Source organism: Notamacropus eugenii, chromosome 5 (assembly GCF_028372415.1).
Source record: "Notamacropus eugenii isolate mMacEug1 chromosome 5, mMacEug1.pri_v2, whole genome shotgun sequence".
NCBI classification, from domain to species: Eukaryota; Metazoa; Chordata; class Mammalia; order Diprotodontia; family Macropodidae; genus Notamacropus; species Notamacropus eugenii.
This window is the reverse complement of record NC_092876.1, coordinates 94,134,157-94,149,871: the sequence shown is the minus strand read 5'-3', so window position 1 is coordinate 94,149,871 and position 15,715 is coordinate 94,134,157. Positions and strand designations below refer to the sequence as shown.

General features: G+C 37.7%; 1 protein-coding gene across 1 annotated transcript in view; it reads right to left on the bottom strand.

The window, feature by feature from the left end:
* LOC140507621 (NACHT, LRR and PYD domains-containing protein 12-like) overlaps positions 1-15,715 on the bottom strand; it is a 28,739-nt gene that overhangs the window by 4,243 nt on the left and 8,781 nt on the right. Inside the window, exons 4-5 of the mRNA XM_072615638.1 lie at positions 4,445-4,558; positions 2,858-3,028 (exon numbers count right to left, since the gene is read on the bottom strand). Coding sequence (XP_072471739.1) covers positions 2,858-3,028; positions 4,445-4,558 — 285 coding nt within the window. The remainder of the gene's footprint in view (positions 1-2,857; positions 3,029-4,444; positions 4,559-15,715) is intronic.

The following is a 15,715-nucleotide window of genomic DNA, read 5'->3' as shown; positions in this document are numbered from 1 at the left end:
TACTAGTAAAACAAATATAAAAGTATACCAATAGACCAAATTAAGTAAGAAAGAATCAGAAACAACTAAACTTAATAAGTAGTCTTTAATAGAATGAGAACTTAAATTACTCATGGAAGAATGCCAGCTACAGGAAAAAAAATGCTATAAAAACTGAAAAATATTTTGGCATGAATTAGGTTTAGACCAACATTTACAACATATATCACAATTAGCTCAAAATGTACATGTGACCTGAATATTGTAGATCATAACAAGTAGGCGGAGAAACTGATGAAGAACATTAGACAGCTATGAACAAAGGAGAATTCTTAGTGGTAATAACAAAAGCTCATATCTATTACATGCAATTGAAAAGTCTTTGCATGAACAGAGGAAGTTGTGTGATAAGAAGGGGAGACATTTGGGAAATGTTTCATTTTGGGCAGCAATCTCTGATATCGACTAATATCTAAGATTATATATGTGAAACTGACAGAATTATATGATTCAAGTCATTACTCAACAAATAAGTGGTCAAAGGAGATGAACTAATCTCTCCAAAGAGAGTTTGTAAACCTCTAATAGCCACATGAAAGACTGCTACAAATTATTGCTAAAATTAAGAAATGCATAGTAAAACAACTCTGAGGCAAATCAGCAATAATGACAAAGCAGAAAGATAAGTTCAGTAATTCTATTCTGAGGTAAGTGATATGACTTTTAAGGAAAGTCATTTCAGAATTAAGCTAACAAATGATTAAAATATCTCTACCTTTTGGCCCAGAGATCACTGCTAGTTACATTTAACAAGAACATCAAAGGCAGAAATGAAGGTCATTGAAGTGTTTTTTTTTGTTTTTTTGTTTTTTTGTAATGCAGAGAAGGGAGGAAAAGTAAGTTCAGAGAGAATCCTATATAAGCAAGATAATTTGAAAGTAACATGCTGAATTTATTGCAAACTTTTAAAGAAAAAACTGCAATTTTTTTTAAAAAATAGCATTATAAAGATTTCAAACTTTATAAATAATTTTTAAGTGTTTTATTTTGTATCTGGAAATATTCCCTGCTTTTTAGGCGTTCACTAAATTTGGAATAAAAATTTTAAAACTAATAAAAATATGACATAACTCTGTTAGGGGGAAAGGAAAACTATAGAAATGTGTTAGGAAATGTATGCGATGTAATGGCAAAAATGAAAAATGAAATAAATTATAAATGACAAAAAAAATGCATTTTCCAAAGCTACTCTTCCACTTTAATTTAATATCCTGGACTATAGCCTGTCAAATATGTGATATTCAGGGAGAAAATAAACAATCTAGTCAATTGTGGTCAAGTACTTTTATGAACAATATTGAAGAAAAAGATGATGGATTAATTCCAGCTCTACATTTTAACTAGTAATAAGCAAGATGTTTTGCATTTGGCAAAAGAAGCAATGAGTGTAATATAAAGCCAAAATTTATGAGACCAGATTGTGTAGAAACTGTTGGAAGTATAGACAACAGGGCAGGATATCAAATCATACATAAGATTTTCTCTCTCTCTCTCTCACACACACACACACATACACACACATAAAACAGTTGAAGGTAACTCTTACTTGCATTAGAACTTTGGAAGGAACCTGAAAGTGACAGATTATCATAGAAAAGAAGACAAATAAATCACAGCACTACATTGAATGCTGAGAAAAGATGAGTAAAGGTGAGAAAAATTTAAGAAAGACCACTAAAGCTAAACCATTACTTGAATCCAAGGACTTGGACCCTCCACATTCACAAGAGGTACAACCACTAGGCACTCTACACTGGCAGTAAGCCAGTGAATGATCAGTGTAAGTAAATCATAAAGTAACAGGAAACTGAAGATCTCAGTTCCAGGAAACATGGAGAGCAGGAGTGAAATTTCCAGTGATCTAGAGAGTGTGCCTACAAGACCCAAGTGACAGCTACAGAGCAACAAGATGTAGGCTGGCTATGGTCCTAGCAGAAGAGGAGAAGTGCTGGGAGAATACCTTGCTACTTCTCAGCTTAAAAGAAAAATATGAACTGTTCTTTGGAGAAAGGGAGAAAGTGCTTCAAATGAGGGACAAAACCTCTGAGGAGGAAGTCTACTTCTTTGAAAATGAAACCATGGTGTATGCATATCTTTAAGAGAAACATAATTTAGTTCTATATCAATACAAATTTTCCCACTATGTAAAGTGTTCAAACATAGAACAAACTGCCAGACAACTTTGTGTCTTCCTCGTCATAGGAGGTCTTCTACTGGGAAGGAAGATGATCATGTTTCAGGGATGTTGTAAGAGGATTCCTATTCAAGGACATTTTAAAACATGACTTTTGAGTTCGATATCAACTTGATCACTCTATAATAGCTTTGAGAAACAAATATGATCTCTCCATCTGTGGCCTGTGGAATTAGTGAATAAGGCAGGACCCACCTTGATCAATTTATTCACTTAATACAGCATAGTTTTTCCTCATCAAATTTTTGTTCTGCCTTTTCCCCAGTCCTGCTCATCCTCCTCAATCTAGAACACAGCCCTCTAATACAAAACAAAACAAAACAAACAAAGACAGGGGCAAGGTGTGTAGGAGAAAAATGTTTTCCATTTGGCAGCAGTAGAAGTAAGGGACTTTTCAAATGGGGCTTTCAGAGATAATTTGGGAAATCACTAAGTAAATAACTTTCTTACCAGTTTCTGAAATTCCCTATAGCAATGAAAACATGAGACCTCAATCCCTAAACCTAACTCAAGAATAGAGTTTCCAATCTCTTACCCAAATTTATGTTCCACCTTCCCTCCCTACTTACCTCTTTCACCACCACACCAAAGATACTCACCCCAAGAAAACTCATAGGGGCTCACCTGAGTGTCTGTAGTTTACACTCCTGATTTGTCAAAACATTACACAGAAGTTTCACTTCACCCTCCTCAAGATGAGTAAAACTCAGGTCCAAGGTTTTCAGGCTCTCATAGATGCACAAAGCAAAGAAAAAACTCGGAACACAAACACCAAATATTCCAGAATGAGTTATTCTGAAAGAAACAAAAAAGACATAGAGGACATGATCAATTACATTCTTCAGCACTCATTCACTACCCACATGTCTGTAGGAAAGAGCTCAAATCCACAGTTCATTTAGAAACATCATACTCAATAAATCTAATTTTATCCTCATCAAATTTAGTTTCTTTGAAAATGCCCTTTGGTTGATAAATTTAAAAAAAAAGACTGCTAAATTTTTTCCCACTCAGACCCCCATGTAGCCCTATATCTGTATTTGGGATAGTGGATGGGGACAGCGACAGGGGTTAGACTTTTGGTTTCCCTAATATAAGTATCTCCCTCGTGAGGCAACCCTCAAAGTAACAAATTAGTTGATAAGTTTAGACGTCATGTGGAAGAACTTAAGAATGCCACAGGACTGGAGAAGGAAAAATGTTTCAATATTCAAAAAGAGAAGAAGGTGTGTAATTCAAGGAAGAGGCCAGAATGCTTCACTTTGTTTCCAAACAAAATTCTAAAATGTGTCAAACAGGGTACAAAAAAATTCAACTGTGTAAGTACAGGATGGCTGTACAAGATAACAGTTTGCACAGAAAGATCTGAAGTGTGTGTGTGTGTGTGTGTGTGTGTGTGTGTGTACAATAAAATCAATATAAAGTAATTTTGTGATATAGAAACCAAAAATGTATTGAGAGAGGGATAGTATCCACAATGGTGGAGGGGGTAGTCCTTCTTTATTTTACTCTCTCTCTCTCTCTGTTCTAGTCAAAAGGAGATTTACTAACTCCTCCCTGATTTTGCCACCTCTGCCTTTTCTAGGTTGGTGTCAGTGCCATGAAGTCTCAACACCTCCTCCACCTCCACCAACTCTTCAAGTGAGACAAGAGCCACAGTATCAATGGTGATGACAGCTCTGCTTCTACTGTCCTTAGGAGCAGTGACCCACATCTACCAGAGAGCTATGCAGAGAGTAGGCTGAGAAGGCACCTGTTTTGCAGACCTTAAAGCTGGGGGGAAGGAGTATGAAGGAGACTGTTCTCCACGAAAAAGGACCCTTTCGATAATATTTATTCACTGAAATAAGTGGCTATTTTTCCCCACTATTGCCTATCAGTGCAATTCATCCTTCTCACACTAGAACTAAAGTACTCTAGCATAAGAAACATAGACTGAAGACAACATAAGGTACCTTTTTATCAAGTCAAAGAGCAAGGTCAGAAAGGTTTTAACAGGATATCAGAAGGAGGGGGCACTTCCCTGAACAAAGAGAAGGGTCTATTGTGCAAAATTCCCTAGAAGAGTAAAAGAATAAAAAACCCTCCCCGATCTCCGACAGGCAGCTTGTAGCCACCCTCCCCAAATCAGTGTTCTTCTTCCTGGTGACTTTAATCTTATATCCCTACTATTCTGTAGGCTCTGAAGAGAGGACTTTGATGGGGACTCACCTTAGTGTCTCTAGCTGACAGTTGTTTTTTCTCAAGATCTCACAATGCAGCTTCATGCCATCATCCTCAAATACAATGTCTCTCAAGTGCAGGTATTTCAAACTCTCATTGATACTGAGAGCAGAACAGAGACTGTGACAATCTGAATAAGTTAGTGCGATGTCTTCCAATCTGTAGGAGACATAACTACAGCTTAAATGATCCATTTGTTTCTCCAACATATTCTTCTTTCTTCTCCTTCTGGAAAGGAGGTCAGAGCCACCATTTCTTTATAGCTATTATCTATCTACATCCCCATTCCATGGTAAACAATTCAATTTCTTTAAAAACTTTCCTTTCCTAATATCCTAATTCACGAGACCATTCTGATGATCTTCATACCTGTGCCACATTGGGTGAACCACATGACATGTGAAGGGGAAGAAAATGAGAAAGAAGTTTATGCTGACTAGGAATTATGAGGATTAATAATGCAGTAAAGGAGATAGAAATTAATTTATTAATTTCAACTCATCTTTCTTGAGAACACTCAGTATCTTTGACATTTCAACACTGTGCCACTATACTAGGCTGTACATACTCATGTAATTATTCTTATTTAGAAAAAATTTCCACTGATAGCCCTTATTTTTACAATACTTTCATACACACATTTCATATACATACATCCACATGTACACATATACATATACACATATATATATGAACATATATAGACAATCATATATTCATATATTCTCTAATGTGTGTACATATGCATGTGTGTGTATATGAGCAAAGGAAAAAGCAACTCCCCTCCCACTAATGCCCTTAATATAGAACTGCAAATACTGATAACATATGGTATATTAATGTTATTCAAATGATCACATTGTCAAAGTACAAAAATGCATGAGTCTTCTTGTATTTTAAGTTAGTCACCTCTCTATCAGGAGGTGAAGGACATATTTCATCTTCTCTCTCTTGGACTCATAGTTTAGTTGTTTTGTTCTATAATGTCCTCTTTGAATGAATTGTTTTCCTCGTTCTGCTCACTTTGATTTCCATTAATTCACAAAGGCCTTCCTAAATTACCTCTGAAATTGTCCATTTCATCATTTGTTTTTGTCACAATAAAACTCCATTTGATTCACACGCTAAAATTTGTTTAGGCATTTCCCTGTTGAAGGGCATCTTAATTTCCAGTTCTTAGCTACCACAAAGAGCACTGATATAAATATTTTTGAATATATAGATCCCTTTTGTTTTTCTATGATTTTTAGAGTATAGTACAAGTAGTAGCATAGATGGGTCAAATATTATAAATATTTAAGGATTTTTCTGGGTATAGTTCCAAACTGATTTCCAGAAAGACTGGACTAGTCACAGCTCCTCCATAGACACATTGCTGTACCTGTTTTCCCAAAGCCAGTCTAACATTTGTCATTTTTCATTTTTACCATCTTTGCCTATATGATAGGTATGAGATAGAACATCAAAACAGTCTTAATTTTCATTTTTCTAGTTGTTTTACTGATTTATAGCACTTTTGTACTCATTTTTCATTTCATTCATTTCAACCATTTTCTTTTTCATAATTGTTGTTAGCTTCTTCTTTTGAATACTACTTTTTCATATCCTTTGACCATTTATTTATAGGGGAATGACTTTTAATCTTATAAATTTGAAACAGTTACTTATGTGTCATGAGTATGAGAATTTTATCAGAGAAATTTGATGAGAATATTTTTCATTTTTTCTTTGCTTTGAAATTTTTACTATATTAGATTTGTGAAAAAGTCTTTCAACTTTAGATAATTAAAATTGACCATATTTCCTTGTGTGATCCCCTCTCACTTTTTAGTCTTGAACTTATTATCTTTCCATAGATCTGAAAGATAATTGCTTCCTTATTCCTCTGATTTAAGATGTGGATATTTATATATGGAGATCATATATCCATGTGGAACTTACCCTGGTATATGGTATGATGTTTTGCCTAAACCTAATTTCTGCCATTGGATTGCTACATAGTTTCCTACCAGTTTTTTTTTTTTAAACCTAACAAGTCCTTCTCCTAAATAACTAAGGTTTTTGAGTTGTTTATCAAACACTATGCTGTTGTGTTTGTTTGCTTCTTTATGTTGTATACCTGATCCGTTACATAAATTGATCCCTTTTTCAAACCTATACCAAATTGTTTTTATGATTACTGTTCTGTAAGGTCATTTAAAATATGACAATGAAAGACAGCCTCCTTCCCATTTTGCTTTGTTGTTACCCACAATATTCTTGATCTTTTGCTCTTCCATTTGAACTTCTCCCCCCTACATCTCTAAAAATATTCTTTTGGAAATTTGAATTGCATGGTAGTAAATAAGAAGATTGTGTAATATTGTCATTTTTTTTATGTATTGATCTGACACTCTAATGAGAGATATCACTATTTCTCCAATTATTTAGGTCTGCCATTAATTCAACAAAGAGTGTGTTATAGTGCAATTCATAGGGTGTCTTGGTGAATCTTCATAATATTCTCAAATATTTTATAGTTTCTGTAGTTATTTGAATGTACTATCTTTTTCAGCTCTTTCCACAAATTCTGTTGGCTAGATAGAGGAATAATAGTATATCAGATTTTTTTATTATATTCTGAAACTTTGCAAAAGTTATTATTTCAATTAATTTTTTACTCTAGAGATGAACTGACTTTCTAGAATTCTACAAACACACCATCATATTATCTGCAAAAGGGACAATTTTGTTTTCTCTTTGCCTATGCTCATTCTCTCTAACTCTTTTCTTATTACTCAAGTTAGCATTTCTAATACTACATTAAAATAGCAGTGTTGATTGTTGGGACTGGAAGCTCAATTCCGTGTGGACAGTCTCGGGCAGGTAAAAGTGGGACTTCTAAATCTTAGAGTCTTACGAGGCCCTCCATGAACAGCGGGGGTTCGAGAAGGTCAGACCGAGCTAGCTCGGCTAGCTCGGGTATTTCCGCCTCTCCCCCGGAGATACCTGATGGGTGGAGTCTCCCTGCCCTCGAGGTCGTCCCGGATTGGAGCACACCTAGTTACCTAACAGCACGGTATTGAGATGCAAACTGTGTGGCTGAAGATTAAGTAGGATTGAGGAAGCCAGAAAGCTCTTAGCACGTGTGGAGCCAAAGAGAAAAGTAGGGCTCCGCTTCTTTTCTTTCCTCTCTCCCCTCCCCCTCTCTCCCCGCTTGTACTTCTACTTCCATTCCCTTAAGCTTAGCCTTCTTAGGAAATCTCCCCCTCTTCGTCCTAAGAAAGAAGACTCCCTGCATTTGTAACAGAAACCCTGTAATAAAGCTCAACCCCTGTTTGACTCTGGAACGTCCTTTCTCTCATATGTGCATCCGGCGTGGCCAGCCGAAGACCTGGACAGGTAAGAAAGACTCGGGTAGCCCAATACAGGCCTCTAGGCTTGGCAGTTGTCGCCCCAACAGGGATTGGGAGCGTAGATAATCCTGGGTGCTTTTGGGGTACACCCGGAAGGGGCTGTGAAAGAAGCGAGTCCCGAATCCTAGATTCGGAAGGAGAGAAAGGGGAGAGAAGCTTCCCAAACCCCTGGGAAAAGGGCAGGGATGAGGAATCAATTGCCAGTAATAAAGCCAGAGGAACAGGAGATCTGGGCTGAGAAACTTCACAGGGAAGGCAGGGAGGCGGGGGTCACAATAGAGTTAAACGACCTCCGAGAATTTTGTAAGGAAGGGCCGGAGAGGCCAGGGCGGGATTGGAATAAGAGTGGAAGCGGAGAGAGGGGAGGGGAGGACCTTGGCGAGCAGAACCCTGGCGAGCAGAAAGTTAAGGAGTGTAGAGAAAAAATAGGTTCGGAGCTCCATCTAGAGGATGGGAAAGGCGAGGCAGGGGAGAATACGCCGTGCCTTCCCTCCGCGCCTCCTTATAACCTGCTCCATTGGTCGGACAGTTCAGGGCCACAGTCCAGTTTGGAAGAAGGAATGGGAAAGGCTATAGAGAATGGAGCAGATGTAGGGACATTTCCTGTGTTAGAAATAGCGGACCCCAGTGTCCCTGGTGGGGTTCGGAGGAGCCACATACCTATAGAGTGGAAGAGAGTGGCGACTCTTAAAGAGGCTTGTACCAAGCATGGCCCTAATTCACCCTTTGTTATAGCCATGCTTGAAACTCTCAGCGGTCAGTTCGTTCTGACTCCTAATGACTGGAAGAGCTTAGCTAGAGCCTGCCTTACCCCTGGGCAGAAAGAAATAAGTACAGGGAGGGGCCAGGATCAGCTTCCCATAGCTATTGCCCTTCCCTTAAGGCACTGGAAGCTTAAAGAAAGCCAGAGACCAGTGTGGGGAATAGGAGGGTGCCAAAATACCTTAGAGACAATGCACCCAGTAAAGTGGGAGGCAGAGGATCGCCAAAGGACCGTATGGCCGTTGGTGATTCCAGGACTTAGTTTTAACATCTGGGGCAGGGACATTATGAGCCGCCTCGGGATGAAGCTATCAAATTTTTAGTAAGGGCCATTGCAGTTGTACTGGAGTCCCCACCCTTGAATTGGAAGTCAGACACCCCGATTTGGGTGGAGCAATGGTCTCTGACTTCAGAAAAACTCCAGGCATTACAAATACTGGTTAAGGAGCAATTAGCACCCTGGAATGCTTCTGTGTTTGTTATAAAGAAAAAATCAGTAAAGTTCAGGTTCCTTACAGATGTTAATCAAGCATTTGTAAGCTCCTGGCAGCTGCTATACCAAAGTAACCAGCCACTATGCATTCTTATCAATTTTACCTTAAAGGCGATCCTCGCTAAACAAAGAAGGGGAAAAGGTCGCCTAATACAATCAGAGCTAAGATTAAGAGGCCTAATACAATCAGAGCTAAGATCAAGAGGCCTAATACAATCAGAGCCTGATACAGCTGTCTCAAGGAACGCACATACTACTCCAGCTATGAGACATTTTAAGATACTAATAGGGGGTCGAGGGTATGTTTGTGTCTCCACAGGAAAAAGTGATGCATGGATTCCCATTAGAAGGATCCGTAGGTGGGAACCGAGGTCGGAGACGACGGAGACCCCGGAGAAGGATCATACACCACCTGAGCCTGCTGCTGACAGCTTTAACCTTGCTGCCCAGAGAGGAGGCAGCCCTCATCACAACCGCAGACACTGCTGCTGACAGTTTCCCATCTAGGCATCCTTTTTTTCACCAGCTGAATGAGGACTTTGATATCACAAACCCAGGACACTTGGGTGGGGAGGAGGTGACCAATTTTCCACCTGTATAGATCCATTTGCAAGATTAAGGGAGTGGTGGTGTAAGGCGCCTACACCACCTGCTTCTCTTAAAATATGCTTTGGGATTTTAGTTGATTGCACTTCCCCAGTTGTAACTCAGCCATTTAGTTTCATCTTTGTTTTATTTGATGCCTCCCTTTGTCAGTTGTGCTAGCTGCAGATTTCTGTGTGAATGAAGTCTTGTTGTAAGGTACTCATATGCTAAAGGCCTTCCTAATCCACTCAGCCTCCAGCCACTGTTTGCTCTAGAGCCAGGTGCGCTCCGCGCATAACAAAGAAGGGGATATGTTGGGACTGGAAGCTCAATTCCGTGTGGACAGTCTCGGGCAGGTAAAAGTGGGACTTCTAAATCTTAGAGTCTTACGAGGCCCTCCATGAACAGCGGGGGTTCGAGAAGGTCAGACCGAGCTAGCTCGGCTAGCTCGGGTATTTCCGCCTCTCCCCCGGAGATACCTGATGGGTGGAGTCTCCCTGCCCTCGAGGTCGTCCCGGATTGGAGCACACCTAGTTACCTAACAGCACGGTATTGAGATGCAAACTGTGTGGCTGAAGATTAAGTAGGATTGAGGAAGCCTAAAAGCTCTTAGCACGTGTGGAGCCAAAGAGAAAAGTAGGGCTCCGCTTCTTTTCTTTCCTCTCTCCCCTCCCCCTCTCTCCCCCGCTTGTACTTCTACTTCCATTCCCTTAAGCTTAGCCTTCTTAGGAAATCTCCCCCTCTTCGTCCTAAGAAAGAAGAGCCCCTGCACTTGTAACCGAAACCCTGTAATAAAGCTCAACCCCTGTTTGACTCTGGAACGTCCTTTCTCTCATACGTGCATCCGGCGTGGCCAGCCGAAGACCTCGGGAGGTGAGGTAAGGAAGACTCGGGTAGCCCAATACAGGCCTCTAGGCTTGGCAGTTGATAATGGACATTCTTGTTTTACCCTTGATCTTACTGGAAAGGAATCTTCAATGTATATAATTTTATTCTTTGACTTAAAGACAGTTTGCTATATTAAGGAAAAGTCCATTGATTCCTATGATTTCTAGATTTTTAAATTAAAAAAGGATTGATTTATTCAAAATATTTTTCAGCATTTCTTGATATTATATGGTTTTTACTATTTGTATTATTAACATAGCTTATTTTATTTATAGTCTTCCATATGTTGAACCAACCCTAGTCATAGTGTACGATCATATAACACACTGTTATAGACTTCTGAATAATGTTTTATTTTTGTGGGTGTGTGTCAATTTCCATTAGAGTTAATGGTCTTTGGATTACTTTCTCTGCTTTGTTTTCCCTGGCTTAGTTGTCAAAAACTTATTTACATCAGAGAAAAATATTCAAAGTTTGCCTTTTCTTATTATAGCAAATTTTTAATATATTATTGGAATCTGTGTTCTTTGAATAATTGAGGAAATTCACTTGGGTATCCACTTGATCATGAAGTTTAGTTATACTTTGGAAGCACATTTATGGCTTGTGGAATTTCTTTTTACTGCTAATGGGTTGTTGAAATAGTTTACTTCTCTTTTTGCTAATCTGGGCATTTCATATTTTTGCAAATATTCCTATGTTACTTCTAAGTTATCAATTCGTTAGCATATAATTAGGTAAAATGGTTTCTGTTAGGCATGGATGATTTCTAATTTTTTGGCATAGTTCTAAATGAATATCAAGGATACTTGGACCAATTCACCATCCTGTGAACAGAGCACTAGTATTCATATATTCACACAGTATCTCCATGATTGGCTGTTTTCATTTTTTGTCATCTTTACCAATTTGAATAGCAAAAAGATAAAACCTGAGTGTTTTTAATTTATATTTCTCTTAGAAAGAGTGATTTGGATCATGTTTTCATGTGGCCATTTATTTTTCACCACTTTTTTGTTCCTATCTACTGACCTAATTATCTGTGTTAATTTCATATCAATTCAGGATATCAGACATTTATGATTGGTATTTGATGAAATATTTTCTATACTATTTTTTCTTTTATTTTGATAAACAGATAAAATATTTAAAGCCAAGTGCTATATAAATAAATTTTAAAAAAAGAATATAAATAAAAACAAACCGGTCACTTCCTTTAAGGATCTTACATTTTCATAGGGAAAATAGCAAATAAAGGAGAGATAGAAAGGGGCAAGGGTTGGAATACGATTGTCTGGGGGTTAAGGAGTGGCATAGGTGGAAATGTGTGAGAAGTGTAATAGAGAAGTCGGCCTGGGAGAGAGCAAAACAAGGCCAGAGCTGGCCTATCAAAGTCAAAGAGAGTTCCAGGAGTAGAATCCAATTTTCCAGAGGGTTAGGGAAAGAGGGAATAGAAGTGAACTATGATCAATCTTGTATGTTTTACATTTTCTGATCTTTTATCTATCTTATTCAAAAAATTTCCTCTATTCATAGTTATAAAAGATACCCGATTCTGTTCTTATCTAATTATTTTTATGGTGTGGATTTTTATATTTAGTTCACCTAATCCATTTTGAGCTTACTATCATACATGGTATGAGAATCGACTGAATTTCTACCCAGCTGCTTTCTAGTTTTCATGACTGGACTTGTTGAAAAGGGAATCCCTTCCCTTGTAAATTATATTGTTGGCTTTATCCAACAGTGGGATACTGTTTTCAAAGGTTTCTGTTTATTTTTTATCTTAGCTCTTTTCCTTATCTACTCTTCTGTTTTAACCACTACCAAATAGATTTGGTTCTAATGCTTTATAATAGTTTGATATCTGTTAATGTCTTTTGTTTATATTCTTTCCTATTTTTCCTTTCAGAGTGGATCTTTTGATTATCCAAATGAATTTTTTTATTATTTTATCTGATAATATAAAACACTTTGGTAACTTGATTGGCATAACACTAAACCCATAAATCAAAACAGCATTACCATGTTAATCTCTCTCCAATTTTTGTGTCTTCCTTTATTTTTGTATATATGTTATAAATACATGTGGAATAAACAGAATTTCATTCAAATAATGAAAATTAGGAAACATCCAAAATGTGCATATGTGTGTGCTTATATAGATATTGATATAGATATATACATACACAAACATTTATATATACACACATATACTTATATACACACACATACACACATATACATACATACACACACATATACACACATACACACACACACATATATATACATATATATGTATATATATATATATATATATATATATATATACACACACACCTATATATTCTACAATCCTATCAGGTGCATACTCATTCATACACACACATAGATAGACACATACATAAGCACATATCCATGCATGCACACACACACACAGGATAGGGAGACTAACCTGGAGGCAATTTCAGTAATTGAAATGAGAAGTGATAAGGACTTGAATAAGACTGTAGACATGTGGGTGAAGAAGAATGGAGGGATGTCGGATATTGTGGAAGTAGAATCAATAAGACTTAGAAATTGTTTGGATACAGGGAATGAGGAAGGATAAAGAACTAAAGTTGGAGTCAAGATGACAAAGCTGCATATATAGAAGAATGGTGGTTTCCTTAACAGAAAAGGGACTGTGGGAAGATAAGTGAGTACCAGGGGAGGGGATTAATGAATCTTCAAATTAAGATCAGGAAGAGACCTTGAAGTTTATCCTCTTCATTTTACACATAAGGAAATTGAGGCACAGGGAGGTTTAATGACTTTTCCAGGGTTCTGTTTGAAGCAAAAATTGAACACAAGTCTTCCTGACACCAAATCCAGTGGTTTATGTGTATATGTAGAACCTGAGATTCCTATGGAATATCAAGTTTAAAATGTCCAGCAATTAACAGGGTGATGTGGGGCAAGACTCAAGAGAGAGCCCAAAGTTGGTTGAATATATAGATATTTTTATCGTTCTTGCTTTTTGTTTTTACTTTATAGAAATACATGATTTGTTCATTATGGGCAGGGGCACAAATTTTGTGTCCTGGTACCTTATTGAGGCTGTAGTAGAAAGTGCTTTGGATTCTACTTGTATGACCTAAGGCAAGTCAGTTAATGTCAAGGAGCTTGACTTGTTCATCTGTAATATGAAAGGGTTGAACTATATGGTCTTCAAAGTTCTATTTAGTCCTAAATCTATTATTTTATTTTCAATTAGTTTCTTTACTGATTCTCTGGGGTTTCCTTAGTATACCATCATGCCATCTGCAAATAGAGATAACTATGCATTCTCTTTCGTAATATGTATATCTTTAATTTTGTTTTCTTTTCTGATTGTTAAAACTAGTATTTCTAGACCAATATTAAATAGTGGCATCAGAAGTACCATATGTCTCTTTTCCCTCTCTCTTCTGCCCCACTCTTCATTGTCCTACCTTTCCATTAATTTAGATTCTGAACTATCCTTTCTTTTCCTCCTAAGACCTTATTTTTCACATCTTCTTCAGTGCTTTACCTCAATTTCCCCATTCCCACAGAGGCAGCCACCTCAGCTGTGGGACCAGTTCAGACTTACATTAGTTTTTCCAGTTTACAGATTGGATTTCTTAGTTCCACAAAAAGATTTTTCATACATGAATCAGCAAATCTAATGTAACTCAGCTGGAGCTCTTTCAGGTTCTGATTCTTGTTGACCACAGACGAGAGATCTTCACAAATACCAGCACATAAGTCAAAAATGAAACCAAAACCAGAACTAGAGAGAGAAATGAGAGGAGAATTTTACTGTGGGTGTCAGTGGCAGTCAAGTTGCCTCCTAGTATTAATGTGTGTGCCTATTTTTATGGGAAAAAATGAAAAGGTCCTATAGCAAATAATAGCAATTCTCAGGGAGAGAAGAACATGTGGGATTAGATGCTTGGGACTCAAGTACAGGGCATCTGAGGCAAATCCAAGTACTAGCTACTGCCAGTTCTATCAGCCTTCATACCACCCCCCTCCTCCTTACCACCTTTTCTCATTGTCTTTCTAATTTCAACCCCAACATTGGCAATGCTGAAACCAAAGTCTAGATCAGTTAAGTTGAATGGAGCAGGAAGAAACCTGACCTATGGAAGAAGATCTCTAAATATGTAACATGCACAGAAGCCCAAAATTTATAATGATAGACTCAGTCTTTCAGGATAATTGGAGACTAATTATACCAAGACACCTCTATAGGCGACAGTAATTGGGAAATTTGTAATAGGGAAGTGCTTTTGGGATGAGATAATGGACAGAAATTCCCAGAGAGTCTCAGTGCTGAGGAGATGGAACCCCCAACTGGTGCTAAAAAAGATTATTTAAATTCCAAAGTCTTCTATTAATATATTCAGCACATAACCTTCCCAACCTTAACCAAGATAGAGAGGCAAGACTATTTTTCTAAACTTCTCCATCCACTGCTCAGTATTCTTTTTTTTTTTTAATTTCCCTTCCTAAGGCACCTTCAATTTTTTTTTTTTGTTCTGAGTCTGTTGCCCACTTTCCCAGGTATACCTCCTGGGGAAGGTCCTGAGGATTTTAAGAATATGTGGAGACTAATATATGAGGAACCCAAGGACATCAAAACAATCGAACTCAGTCTCCTTGTGAGAGTTTTCCTTTGTATCTGCAGAAGCTAACCTATTGCTGTGCACATAATATATGGCTAATAAATGAGATCTGACATCAAAGATAAAGGAAATAGAAATAGGTAAATATAAAGGGAAAAACTGAACACAAAGATCTTAAGGAGAAGAAAACCTTGAGAACAAGTAGTACCTAGCCACCTGTTATTAAGCTGCCAAGCAGGGGCTACTAATGACAGCCTTTCCCAATCTCCCCCAAAAAGATAGCTTCAAATGCATCTGAAAGATGACACACTGTAAGGGTTTATTTCTAGCTTGAAAATGATTTCCTACTGATCCATTTTATATATGCAAGAGATGTCAACTTGTGAAGTAGTGACCCTGAGTGGATATTAGCTTGTTCCTTCCACCTGGGCTTCAGGGTGAGCTTCAGATTTGGGAACCTGGTTGAAAATGCTGAAGATGAATCTGAAATTCTACCATGAAC